General features: G+C 32.4%; 2 protein-coding genes across 3 annotated transcripts; both read left to right on the forward strand.

Moving 5' to 3' along the window:
- The first annotated feature begins 7,202 nt into the window (after nt 1–7,202).
- LOC142539201 (uncharacterized) lies at nt 7,203–10,079 on the forward strand. Of its 2 annotated transcripts, none has more exons than XM_075644481.1 (9): nt 7,203–7,688; nt 7,787–7,824; nt 7,912–8,020; nt 8,192–8,215; nt 8,292–8,360; nt 8,915–8,956; nt 9,075–9,162; nt 9,372–9,432; nt 9,544–10,079. In XM_075644481.1, the coding sequence occupies exons 1-9, from the start codon at nt 7,524–7,526 to the stop codon at nt 9,821–9,823; spliced, it is 876 nt and encodes a 291-aa protein (XP_075500596.1). In that variant the 5' UTR covers nt 7,203–7,523; the 3' UTR covers nt 9,824–10,079. The 2 variants fall into 2 exon arrangements, with proteins under 2 accessions (XP_075500596.1, XP_075500597.1); XM_075644482.1 differs by having other exon boundaries at nt 7,204–7,688; nt 8,915–8,951; nt 9,073–9,162.
- A 1,213-nt stretch (nt 10,080–11,292) lies between these two features.
- LOC142538790 (uncharacterized protein At2g29880-like) lies at nt 11,293–12,074 on the forward strand. The gene is made up of 2 exons (XM_075644086.1): nt 11,293–11,655; nt 11,750–12,074. The coding sequence occupies exons 1-2, from the start codon at nt 11,305–11,307 to the stop codon at nt 11,975–11,977; spliced, it is 579 nt and encodes a 192-aa protein (XP_075500201.1). The 5' UTR covers nt 11,293–11,304; the 3' UTR covers nt 11,978–12,074.
- Nucleotides 12,075–13,572: the final 1,498 nt, after the last annotated feature.

Raw genomic sequence — 13,572 nt, forward strand, 5'->3', positions numbered from 1 at the left:
AGAACATGCTTTACATTGAAACTTATTATTCTGAAAGATCTTCTGGTCTTTCAGCGGATGACCATGTGTATTTTCTATAATTCTTCGCATCATTGTTGAACCAGGATGTCCCAATCGATCATGCCAATTGGTTAATATTGAAGAATTATCAACTACCATGTTTGATTCAATCGGACTTATATGTGTATAATGCAATCCAGTATGGAGCATTGGTAGTTTTTCAATCACATATTTCTTTCCTGATTTATATGTGATAAGACACATATATTTCTTATTCCCTTCATTCATTGTTTGAGTATCATATCCATGGGAATATATATCATTAAAACTCAACAAATTTCTTTTCGATTTTGGTGAATATAAAGCATCATTGATCAAAAATTTTGTACCATTAGGTAACAAAAATTTTGCTTTACCACATCCTTTAATCAAGTCTACAGGTCCTGATATTGTATTCACCGTTGTTTTTGTTGGTTTTAGTTCCAAGAAATATCTTTTATCTCGGAGGATAGTGTGCGTTGTACCACTATCGGGTATGCAAACTTCAGCTTTGCTCATAGTATTTTCCATTTTTTGAACTTCAAAAAAATATGCAATGAAATAAAATTACTGGCAATATATATTTAAATATAACACATATCATAATTATACAATAAAACATTATATGGATACATGAAAAATAAATTATTGTACATTTATATTCTACCACTATATTGTTCATTTTCAGAGAAATCATTGAGAAAATCTGCAGCATCAATATTGTTCATTTCTATCCCACCAACATATTGATCATTTCCAGAGAAATCATTCATAAAATCATCAGCATCAAAATGAGTTGAATCACTCAAATGGTCACTGCGTTCAGTGAAGTTGGTCTCCTTTTCTTTCCCCTTTAATGATTCTTTATAAAGTTTACAAAGGTGTTCAGGGGCTCGACAAATTTTGGACCAATGTCCTGGAGTACCACATCTGAAACAAGAACTTTCATATCTTTTTGAGTGATTCTCATTAACACTTGTATTCTCATGATGCCTTTTCTGTGGATGGTTTGGGACGCTCTTTTGAGATGAATTATAAAAATAACTATCTCTATTGTTTTCAAAACCACAGCCTCGACCACGACCACGGCCAATTCCACGTCCACGACCTCGACCTCGACCTCGACCAAAACCTTGTCTTTGAATTTGATTTTGGTTTCCAGGTTTAAATTCATTTTTACTTACAGCATTTACTTCTGGAAATGCTGTTGATCCAGTGGGTCGGGACTGATGATTTCTCATTAATAGCTCGTTGTTTTTTTCCGCCACAAGAAGACAGGCGATGAGTTCAGAATATCTCGCAAATCCACGTACTCTATATTGTTGCTGTAGAGTAATATTTGATGCATGAAACGTGGAAAATGTTTTTTCAAGCATTTCCGATTCTGTGACCTCATGTCCACAAAATTTTAGCTGCGAGATTATTCGATACATCGCTGAATTATAATCGCTGACTTTCTTAAAATCTTGGAATCTTAACATATTCCATTCATCACGGGCGGTCGGACGTATAACTTCCCTTATATGTTCAAATCTTTCTTTCAATCCTTTCCACAAAGCCATGAGATCTTTTTCAATTAAATATTCACATTTCAATCCATCGTCAAGATGTCGACGCAAAAATATAATGGCATTTGCCTTTTCTTGTGATGTCGATATGCCATTTTCTTTTATTGTCTCACTTAGACCCAATGACTCAAGATGCATTTCTACATCGAGAGTCCATGACATATAATTTTTTCCCGTGATGCCGAGCGCAACAAATTCGAGCTTTGTCAAATTTGACATGGTGGTACTAAAAAAATTACGATGCATTTTATTAGTTAATGAATATTGCAATACAAAGTAATGGATAAACAACAAGTACAAGCATTTGTAAAAATAAAAAAACACACGAGGAGGATATTCTCCAATAAATAAAAGACTCGTGAGTATGATAACCAAAATAATTAAAAATAACCTTGAGAAAGCCATCTTCTTTTTTCTTCGAAAATTTAGTGAAGAATAATTTTTAGAGAAGAAGAGAAAGTTGGAGTGATTGAATGTGTTTATGAGATCATATTTATAGGGCAAAAACTAGCCGTTTTGTTACCGTTTATGACCGTTGGTGTATAAAAAAATAAAGGTATGTATTTGTATAATTTTATGGTAATAATATGGTGTATATAATATTGGACATATTTAAATAATTATGTATATCATATCATATTATTATAATGATGTGTCATAAGATATTTTATTTAAAAATCTTATAGGCTTTTATACTTGTCGTATCCCTTACCGGGAGTATGGGATGTCGTCTTAACATCCTCTCAGGATTTATAACAAGTTTTTGAAAAATTTATTTTTATTATTAATAATAACATTATATTATATATTAAATATATACACAATAAATAAATAACAGTAAAATAAATATTATTACTTTTGTTACCTTTTTCTTCTGTTTGGAGCTTGGAAAAGGATGGAGGACTTTTAGAGCTTCGTGCTGATAACGTGTTGTGAAAAAGTAAAAATTTATGGTAAAAAGTAAAAATCTCAAACTCTCAAAATTTACCAAACTACACACTTTATAATATTTTTCTCTCTACTCAATTGTGATTTTTTTCACAAATGAGAGATCTATTTATAGGAAATCTTTACAAATAATCCAAAAATAAAATACATCATTACCTACATCATCACACACTAATTTTCAATATTTACAACTCTTATTTTCAACATTCAAATATTCAATACACACATTTTAAATATATTTTTCAACAGTCACATCGGTATTTATTTATAGAGAGGATTGTATCACAATTTTGTCATAAAGTGAGAATTAGTAGCCGCTATCATTCAATGTGTATTAGGTTGGGTAATATTTTTTTTTCGCTTGAAAATGTTTTAACAAAGCGAATCGAACTTCTGATCAATGATCAATCATCCATGTGGATCAAGTGAATTTGGATCTATTTTTACACAACCCATGGTTAGCAGCGTAGTGGTATTTTAAAATATTGAAATATAATAGACAATATTAGAATAAAATTTTAAAAAAAAAAATTTTTGGAAACAATGAAAACTTAAATTAATAGTAAGAATTATGGCAAAGAGAATGAAAATTGGCTCGAAATGCTTAATCGTATACTACATTAGGATACACAATTAGGGATGTAAATGAACCAAACCGTTTGTGAGCTATTCGAAGCTCGATTCGATAAAAGCTCGTTTAATGAGGCTCGTTAAGATAAACGAACCAAGCTCAAGCTCTACGATATTTGGCTCGTTAGCTCGTGAACATGTTCGTTAGTAAATTCATAAGTAATATCTTAGATGAAAAATAATAATTTTGATATTTAATTTATTGATTTAACACATTAATTATGAAATATATATAAAAATCTATTAAATTTATTTATTATAATAAATTGACAAATTTTAATAAGAATATTATATTTTTTTCTAAATGTATAATTTATTTTTTAATGAATTTAATGAATATTTAAATGTACAATTCATATTTATTGAGCTCGTTTACGTTCGATAAAAGCTTGAATAAGCTCGTGAGCCATGAATATATTCGTTAAATAAAACTCGAGCTCGGCTCGATTATAAACAAGCCAAACTCAAACATTCAAGAGTTCGGCTCGGCTCGACTTGATTACATCCCTATACACAATGATTCTGAGAAACGAAAAACTAACTTTGCAATGGAATGGATGCTTCAGAATTTTAAATGACTTACAAATCCCCATATTATTTTTTTGCAAAGTTTTATATCAATGAATTTCAAATTAATCAATTGAATATTTTGAAATATCTACCTCTTTTATCAAACCATATAATTTTTGGGTAAAATCTCAAAAACCATTCCAGTGTTATTCAAAATTAACCCCAACGCTACCTTTCGGTAGGTGAATCCCCGGTAAACACATCGACTTGCAAAAATCATGCTACTCAGGTAAATCAAAGTGAAAATTCTGTGCGACAGACTCACCGAGAAAGTTTTGTTTCCAGGGGGATCAAGATTGATAACCATTGCTCAAATATTCACGTATTGAGAGCGTCTCACAGATCTTAATCTGTAAGACGGGTCAACACTACCGATATTCACAATAAAAAGCAATACTCTTAGCATAAAAAATAATACTTTTTCATGGATGACCCAAATAAAAGATCCGTCTCACATATACGATCCGTGAGACCGTCTCCTACAAGTTTTTGTCTTTATAATATACTAATCATTCTCTTGCTCCGACTGATTATATTTATCCGCAACGAAAAAAGGGGGCATTTTGGACCGTGTCATAAAAACCCAAAGGTGTTTTATAAGCTTTTGTGCACATACATTGACCCTACTGAGGAGTATGAGCTGTGGATGCACATGCTAACACATTATGGTGCATTATATGCATATTATTAGTGTATGCGAAAGAGTAAATGGAAAGACATGTGATGTTGGCAATTATTAGTAGAAACAGATGAAAATTTTGCAAGTTGCAACAGAGAAAGGAAACATGTGGTCGAGTCTCCTCCAAAATACATTCACGTTCTATTCCAAAAATGTATGTGCAAGTTTGATGAAACAATAGTCGTTGGAGCTTGCTTCTTCTCTAGAGTTTTCTTGGTTATCAATATGATATGTCGGTCTTGGAGCTATATTTTTCATTAGTGATACCCCATAAGGATCCGGTCATCATTAACCCGGTTCTCGGGTAGTCAATAGCCCGGGCCCTCGTCACAAGCACCCGGGTACCTTACCACCCGGGCCACCTCGAGAATTGTTCCACACTCGAGTGTGATTGATACAAGTTGTCTAATCTGTCAGAGCAACTTGGGCTTAAAGTATTCAAGAAGTCATCAGAAGCTAAAGTATGGTCAGCCGACTTGCCATACTTAGTAGATGGCACCGTAAACGAGGTACCTACCCTATTTTCTACTATAAATAGTAGGTATTAATCTCATTTACAGATTCTGAAATCCTTGAACTCTCAAGCACTCACATATATTCTCTCATATATTTGCTTGTGTTCACCTTCAACCTGCTGACTTAAACATCGAAGTGACTACGCCGGACACTCCTTCGGCGCCCATTCACGAGTTCTTTTTTTTGTTTGCAGGTGTTATCAAAGCCATTATCTTCACTCAAATTCCTAAACACTAAATTATTAATTTGATCCGGTGAAGCCCCTTATCCGTTTCATCCATTTCATCGAGATCACATCAATTAGAGATTGCAATAGGATTTATTTTATTGGACGATTCTGTAACCGTGGTCATGAGGTCCGCGAAAAACGCAGGAGCCCACCAGAGCTCATCATCAAACCTTTGGAGGCGGAGGTTTTGATGGTTGTCTGTTTAGTCGATGATTCATACATATCCATGTTGGTCTTATATCCTAATTTATTGTAAAAAGTAAGAAATCGTGCACGATATGGTACAGGCATTTAGTCCAAATGTAAATAAACTATGATAACATCTAAAATCAATTAAAATAAAATTACTTTTAAATCCCCAAACTCAAAGTAGATTTGTGATAAGTTTTATCAAAAAAACGTGTTTGCATCCCATGATTTAAAAAAAAAATGTTTCTACACTCCATGGCCAACATGTTTTTTCTGATCAAAATCGATATAAAACATTGAAAATATAGTACTGATATATATTTGAGTATCAACTGTTTTAGATATGATATTATTATATGATTTTTGAGTGCTCAAATACGTAAAAAAATGATATTATTGAAATATATTTTTTTGAATGAAAATCGATACAAAACATTGAAAATGTGATAATAATATATGGTATTTGAGTATTCAGTACTGTTTTAGATTTTGTACTAATATATGATATTGGAGTAATCAAAAAAGCGTAACTAGTGTTGATATCAATAAATTTGTTCTAATTTTATACTAAAAAACTTATCTTTTTATCAGATATGAAACATCAAGTACTCAGATATCATATCTTAGTACCCTAATTTTAATATTTTGTATCGATTTCATCAATGAGAAAATGATGATTGAGAGAATTCATAAAACTTTTTGTGTAAATCAGCCAGCACATAAACATTTTTTCCATGACATGGACTGAACATGGACCCATTTTGTTGAATTTGGGTATTTAAAAGCAAGTTACATGGGGTGATCATGGTATGATTTTGTGGTTTTTTTTTTTTTTTTAAATTAAAATTGAATTGTCATGTGTGGTCGGTTAATATTTTAAAAAATAATCACAGTTTTACATGTAGAATTAATCTTTCGGTTTTAAGCGGTTTCAGGAGGTTGCGGTCGGTTTACGGTTTTTTTAATGAAAAATATTAAAACCTATATTCTAATTTATTTTAAAACAACAACAATATAGTGTCTTCAAATATAAAATATAGTTCAAATCACACAAAGATAAAACTAGATAAAACAATAATCAAGATTCAAAACTAAGTTAATAATTTAACAACACAACACACTCACAATAAAAATGACATTTACACTATTTTTTTATTTTATTTTCAAACTTCAAACAAAAATATTGTTGTAAAAGAAATAAATAATCTAATAAATTAAGATGAAGATAGGTTTATTTTGTAGGAGTAATATTTTGAAGAGAGTTGAAATATAATGAAAGACGACTTCTTTAATTGAATATGTTATTTACAAATTATTATAATCTTAGGCCAAATATTATGGAAAACGGTTTGAGCGGTTCGGTTTGGTGCGGTTCTTGGCAAAAAAAATAACCGAACCGCGAATGCGGTACGGTTTATGATTTCTATTTTTAATCGCGGTTTTTATAAAATATTAGAAAAAATGACGCGGTACAATGCGATTCGGACGATTTGTACTGTTAATAAAATTTGATCACCCCCAAAGTTACCCATTAATTAAACGAAAACAAATATTTCCATCCAAACGGGAGATAATTTAGGAATTTTTTTTTTCTCTTATATAATAAATCGAGTTAATATGAACGTCAGTAGAATGGATTTTTGTTATTTTAATTTTTTTTATTTTAAAAAATAACTTGTTTGGGTTTTTGATAAATTATTAAAGTGAATAGATCTAGATTCTTGACCAAACCTATTCAAATCTGGTTCGGGTTGTCCCCAACTGTTTAAAGCGAGGCTCGGCGACAGAACCCCTTTATCACTGGTTCGGGAAGCCGTTGCATCCAAAGAATTTCAAATCATTCGCCCTAAGTTTCAATTAGCCCTTTCCTTTATCACTTTAATTGAATTTTTTTTTTTGCTGTTCAAAGATTCCCTTCGTAACGGATTGAAGCGGATGCGTGGTGGTGCGCGCCCCTGTGCGAATAATCTCTTTGCTCTCTACTTTGAGTCCATTTTCTCCGGCAATTTTCATTATCTTGTTCGAGTAAAGAACAAACCAAATAACCCAATTCGAATTTTCGAAGAATTACTTTGAGAATTTTTTTTCTTGAAAATCCACAAGGGTTTCTTCGCGTTCCTTTGTAGAATTAGATATTTATAACTGTGAGGGTAGAATGAAAGGTGATAAAATGGCGAAAAGATCTTCTTTTGGAAATATGATGAGACGGGGGCTTTCAGATATCAGTAATTCTCTGCCACAGCCTAAATCTCCAGTAATCCCTGATAAATTGCCTTCCGATGCAACTTCCGCTAGTGAATACATAGACAATCTTGTAAAGGTATAAATATTCCATCTTTGTTCAATCTCGTTTATGTTTTTTTTTTTTCATGTCTTATGTTTACTGATTTTCTTTCGTGTTTCATGAACTCTGTACAGGAAAATATGGGCTTGATCAGGCTTATTCAAGAAAAAAAGTACATTCTTCTTCTTTGTGCTGCTCTCCATGAGGGCCTGATTGGATGTTTTTTCCTAATTGACGCAGTTTGAATGTTTGTATACAGTAAAATTTTAGAGTTGAGCGGGATTGAGCTGCAGAATTTAAAGTCATGTCTTCAGAAGATGCAGCTGCAGAATTGGAATCTTGCTCAAGCAAACAGTCAAATGTTAGCGGTCAGTTTCTCATTTGGATTCAATGGGGATGTACTTAAGTGATCGCGAACAAAGGAAAAAAATTCATTTTCATATGTCCTGTTGGCCATTGTTCAAATCCTGCATTTTGCTGTTTGTTTGATTATAATCAGAAGGTCTATCAAATTCTTAGTTTATGTGTTATATGTGCAGGAACTTAATTTGGGCAAAGACAAGGTGAACTAGTTGTTATGATTCTCTGTTTCTGGTTTAAAAATTTTATTGGGTCATCATTTTATCTTTCTTGTCCCAGATAAAAGCATTACAGCACGAGCTTTTGTGTAAGGATGCACTTCTTAAGACGAAGAATTTAGAATTAGCGGTATACTCATTCACGGTTTACATTATTATAATCGAATTGCTTTCTCAATTTCTTCCTACAAATTGTTAATTTGAATGTTGAGTTTGAGATGCCACTCTGTTTTCCTGTCATCCAATATCTTAGAATGTGTGTGAATTACAATTTCAGTAACTTCATTTGTTAAATAAAGCTTAAAGGTGAGTTATTTAGCGGTTGGACTTGCAAAACTTTGTCAAATGAGGAAACTATTCACTCCTCTGTCACGAGACCCAGTTTTTAACATAAACAATTTCCAAAGTGGTGTTAGAGTCAGAGATCAGAAATTCAGTATCTTTAGGCCTTTAAATTTCATTAAATTAGTTTTTAGTCCTTATTTCTTTTGGGCCTTCGTCATGCATATGGTATCTTTGCAATTTTGATTTTGGGCCAATGTTCTTGGATTTTTAGCTTATATTTAATGGGGGCATATCAATGAATAGCAGTACTTGTGCCAAGATAGGTACAATAATTGTTATACTTAATTGTTTTGAGGTACTTGATGTTCATTTCTAGTCTTCAATGGCTGACTTCTGCAGGGGCATGTAGAAACGATTCCTCGAAAGAATGAGTTGCTGCAGGTGTGGCACTCGAGTATCTTTTTTCAGTTATCTTTATGTCATTTAGGGGTGAAAAAACCAACACTTTTTTCTGCATTAGCACTTATATATATATATACGGGTCACATCTGGTATGTAGGAATCAAAGATGGTCGCTGTAGAAAATGGATTGAACAAAGATAGTGAACTATGCAATGCCAACAGGAGGCGTTCTTCAAGAAGTCTATGTAAGTTCCTTGACCTATCAGCTCCTGAATGAAAATTTCATCCGTGGGAATCCAGGATTTTAGTTGCAATTTTTTGACAATGTACTTTTGGAACGAAAAAATTATTTTTCCGGAACATATAGAAAAAAATTAAAATCAAATTTTTATTCGATTCAATAGTTCACACTAATATGGCTTGAGGAATCTGTCTAATTAGAGTAAACATGCAGCTTTGGGCAGTTCTGCAGTATCCACACAATATGCTGAAAAGGAAGGGGTAGCAAACAAAAGGTTTGATATACTCGTGGCCGACTCATCCTAACTAAAAAAAATTATTATTTTCATTTGAAATAACAATTTGCTGTATTCATTGCTGTCGCTAACATCACCGAGTTTTGGTAGGCGTCGTCTGAGGAGACAATCTGCAAGTTCAAGAATTCAAAACCAAGAACCATCTGAGAATTTGTTTGAGATTGATGATAGCAAGTTTCCAATATCTATACCATCAAATTCTCCAACACATATTCTCGGATCGTCCTCTTCTTCTGCCAAAAAAGACGTGATTAGGGATGATGGCAATGAATCAAGAACATTGTTTGGGAGACCTTCTCGTAGAGCTGCTGAAAAGGTTCAATCCTACAAGGAAATCCCTCTCAATGTCAAGATGAGGAGATCAGAATGAGCTATGGTTAAAGCTACCACATTTTCAAATTTAAAGAATGGAATATAATGCTTGATGGGTCTGTGTAAACTGTCTCGGAGCTATGTATTTGTAATGTTTTAGGATTGATTGCATTTCATGGATCTGTTTTCTGTGTGAATCAATACTGCTTCTTAAAACTCCACTTAGATTCTTTCTCCACGCCATTATTCTCTCAAGCACTATGAATACACCAGAGCAAGTCCAACACATCTTAGTGCCAAAACTTTGGGTCCAATAATTTCTTTATAGCTTTAGGCAATCATGCATGAAACTTTTGATTTTGTTCCTATTTGCTAAAGTGTTGTCTTAATTCCTTCCAATTTCATTGTACTCTCTACCACTTCCTAGTACATCAACACATCAGATTTAGATTCAGTTTCCTCCCCTTCTCATCGATTCCTCTAGACGACACTAGCTCCGCAAGATCGCATCGGTCGCTAACCGAGAATCAAATCTACACGTAGGGTTTAGAGTGGTAAGGGAAAGAATACAAAGTTGATTCAATTTCTCTCATGTGTAAACGTTATTGGAGGTATATTCAATCTAGGAAATTTAATTACTTTTGATGACTTTCATGGATTTTAGAAATCTAGAGGTATTCAACATGGATTTTTGTAGACTCTATAAAAGTTTTGGGGTATCCAAATTAGGATTTGTAGAGTTGTTAAAAGTAAAGTGGTATTCAAATTTGATTTTTGAAGACTCTATGAAAATCTATAAGTATCCAAAATTTCCATAGATTTTCCATGATTCTTATAGATTTCTTTATGTACAAAATTTAAAACACTAGGTACAACAATTAGAAATAAAAAAATCTCTTCTAGTCACCCTAGAGATTTTGGTAGACTTTTATCAACAAATTTTTGCACCCCATATCGGCGGCCGCTCTTCTTCCCCCTGCACAATTTCCTTCAAAGGTACCTTCTTCAGTCACGATTTTTTTTTTTGTTGTTGTAAAATTCAAGTTGACTTCTCAATTATTATGATGTTTCATTTTTCTTTTTTCCTTGTCAGCTTGATCATGATTATTTATCATAAATCTATATAATTTCACGATTTTGTCTACACATTCACACAAATCCTATTGAGAATAATTCGATGCACACAAACCTAATTTCACAATTGTATCAAATGTCTCACTACATTAATAATATTGTTATTTAATATCATGTTTTTAATATATGTATATTGCATCGTTTTAGGTTTGTTATGAGTATAATCAATAATTTGCAAGTATTTTATTAATTTGTAAGTATTTTATTATTATTTAAATATCATGTTTTTAGTATATGTATATTGCATAGTTTTAGGTTTGAATGAATATAATTAATAGTCTGTAAGTTTTTTTTATTATTTAAATATCATGTTTTCAATATGCGTATATTGCATAGTTTTAGGTTTGTTATGGATTATAGAATGTTAATAAAATTTGTTGTGAGTTGTTCTTGAGATTTTATCTTATGCATATTCAAGTAATATTATCAATGGGAGATTCACGAGAAAAATATAATGTGTGGACGATTGAAGAGAGCAATGAATTGCTAAAAATTATGGTTGATGCTGCCATGAGAGGATGGCGTGATAAGAATGGAGTATTTAGCAAAAAAACTGTAGAAAAGAAAATACTTCCCGCTCTGAACGACAAGATTGGGTGTGCAAAAACTATTACACAATATCAAAGTCGTCTAAAGTGGTTCAAAGGAAGATACAACAGTTATTGTAAGCTTATGCGTCATAACTCTGGTTTTGGATGGGATCCTGAGACAAAGAAATTCACGGCTAATGACGAAGTATGGGAAGATTATTTTAAGGTGAGAGTCTTCGAGTTTAAAAAAATAAAATTTATATTTACAATTAGATTTATAACTAGCTTAACACTTGATGTTATTTTTTGCTCTTTACCAGTCTCACCCTAAACATGAACACTATCGGACAGACACTTTTGAGGATTATGAAGACCTGAGAATTGTGGTTGGGACTGGAACTGCTACAGGAAAACACTCAATTGGAGTAGGAGATGACACTGATGCAAGAAAATTTGAGATAGAAGAAAATAGGGGAACTAGTTTAATAGACGATTATGTGTTTGATCACAACATTGGTGAATATTTCGTGCAAAGCGATGGACAATAATCTTCGTATCAACCTCCATTTTTCGAGGACTCTATTTCACCATTACCCTCTCAGCCCATAAGTTCAGAGGTTCCAGCAACAACTAGGAAACGGGATAGGACCGAGTTTGAAGCGAAATCAAACACATTCAAAAGTATTGACCCAAATGCTATGCATGAGTTCTCCCATAGTCTTGAGAAGGTGGTTTCTAAGATAGAATCAATAGGGAATGCAGGTGACACTTGTTGGGATGCTATCAAGGAGGTCCCAAATTCGGATAATCGTACTCGATATAAGGTGCTTGATTTACTCAATACCAGATCAAAAAAGATGGATTTCTTGAAAATGACCATTGAAGAGCGTTCGGGATGGATAGATTATAAATTGAATGAATGAGTATGTTTTGAAACACAATTCTTAAATAGTTACCTTATGTTAAAAATTCTATTCGCATTGTTTCGAATTGTTTTTCTAATTATTGATCTAGTAGAAAACTCTTGAATTTTGGATGATTTATATAAGTTTTTTGTTGTTTCTTGAACATATCTTGTTTGATACATGGAATGGTTTTTAATAAATTTATAGAGTTTCTTTTATTTTAATTATCTGTTTGATATCAGGTAGTTTATTTAAATGTCAAATATCAACGTCGATGAAGTAGAAGAACAAATGGAAGAAGATGAATTTGAAGAAGAATTACACGAAACTATTAGGTTTTTGTTAGTTGAAGTTCGTGGGAGCCTCTATACTTTTACTAAACATATAGCTAACATGAATTGTGAACGTGTCCATCGTCCTTTAAATAGACGACCAATAACTTCAAGGGGATACGATTATATTCATGAAATATTAAAAGAAGATCCAACAAACTTTCGAGAGATTTATAGAATGTACCTCGATGTATTTTTAAAATTGTGCAACATCCTTAGAAAGAAAACACATTTACAAGATACATGATACATTTGTATTGAAGAAATGCTTGCCGTATTTTTACTCGTTGTTGGTCATAATACCCGATATTGCTTAATTCGTAAAACTTTGAACGATCACACTACAATACAAGCCAAAACTTCAACAAGGTGTTGAAAGCATTAAATAGCATTGCAGCAGATATGATGGTCAAACCTGGATCTGCAGTGCCCGAAAAAATAAGAGAGAGTACAAGATTTTATCCTTATTTCAAAGTAAGTAATGAAATTCTTTTTGTTGTTTTTGTTATTGATGTTGTTGTAATTATTATTATTATATTGTTGTTATAGGATTGCATTGGAGCTATTGATGGCACTCATATTCCTGCCACGGTGTTTGGGCATGATACTAATAGTTATCGTAATCGTCATGGGACGATTTCTCAAAATGTTTTAGCAGCATGTAACTTTGATTTAGAATTCATATATGTGCTCAGTGGATGGGAGGGATTTGCACATGATTCAAACGTATTGACAGATGCTTTATCAAGAAATAACGGGCTTAAAGTGACACAATGTTATTTTTTTAATGCTACTAGCTTATTTAATTTTTTTTTATTTTTTAGGATTATATATTCTATACATTAGTTACTTGATCCTACAAAATATGGTTTGATAGGTAAATTCTTTTTAGTGGACGGTGGATAT

The sequence above is a fragment of the Primulina tabacum genome, chromosome 3 (assembly GCF_025594145.1).
Source record: "Primulina tabacum isolate GXHZ01 chromosome 3, ASM2559414v2, whole genome shotgun sequence".
Lineage (NCBI taxonomy): Eukaryota > Viridiplantae > Streptophyta > Magnoliopsida > Lamiales > Gesneriaceae > Primulina > Primulina tabacum.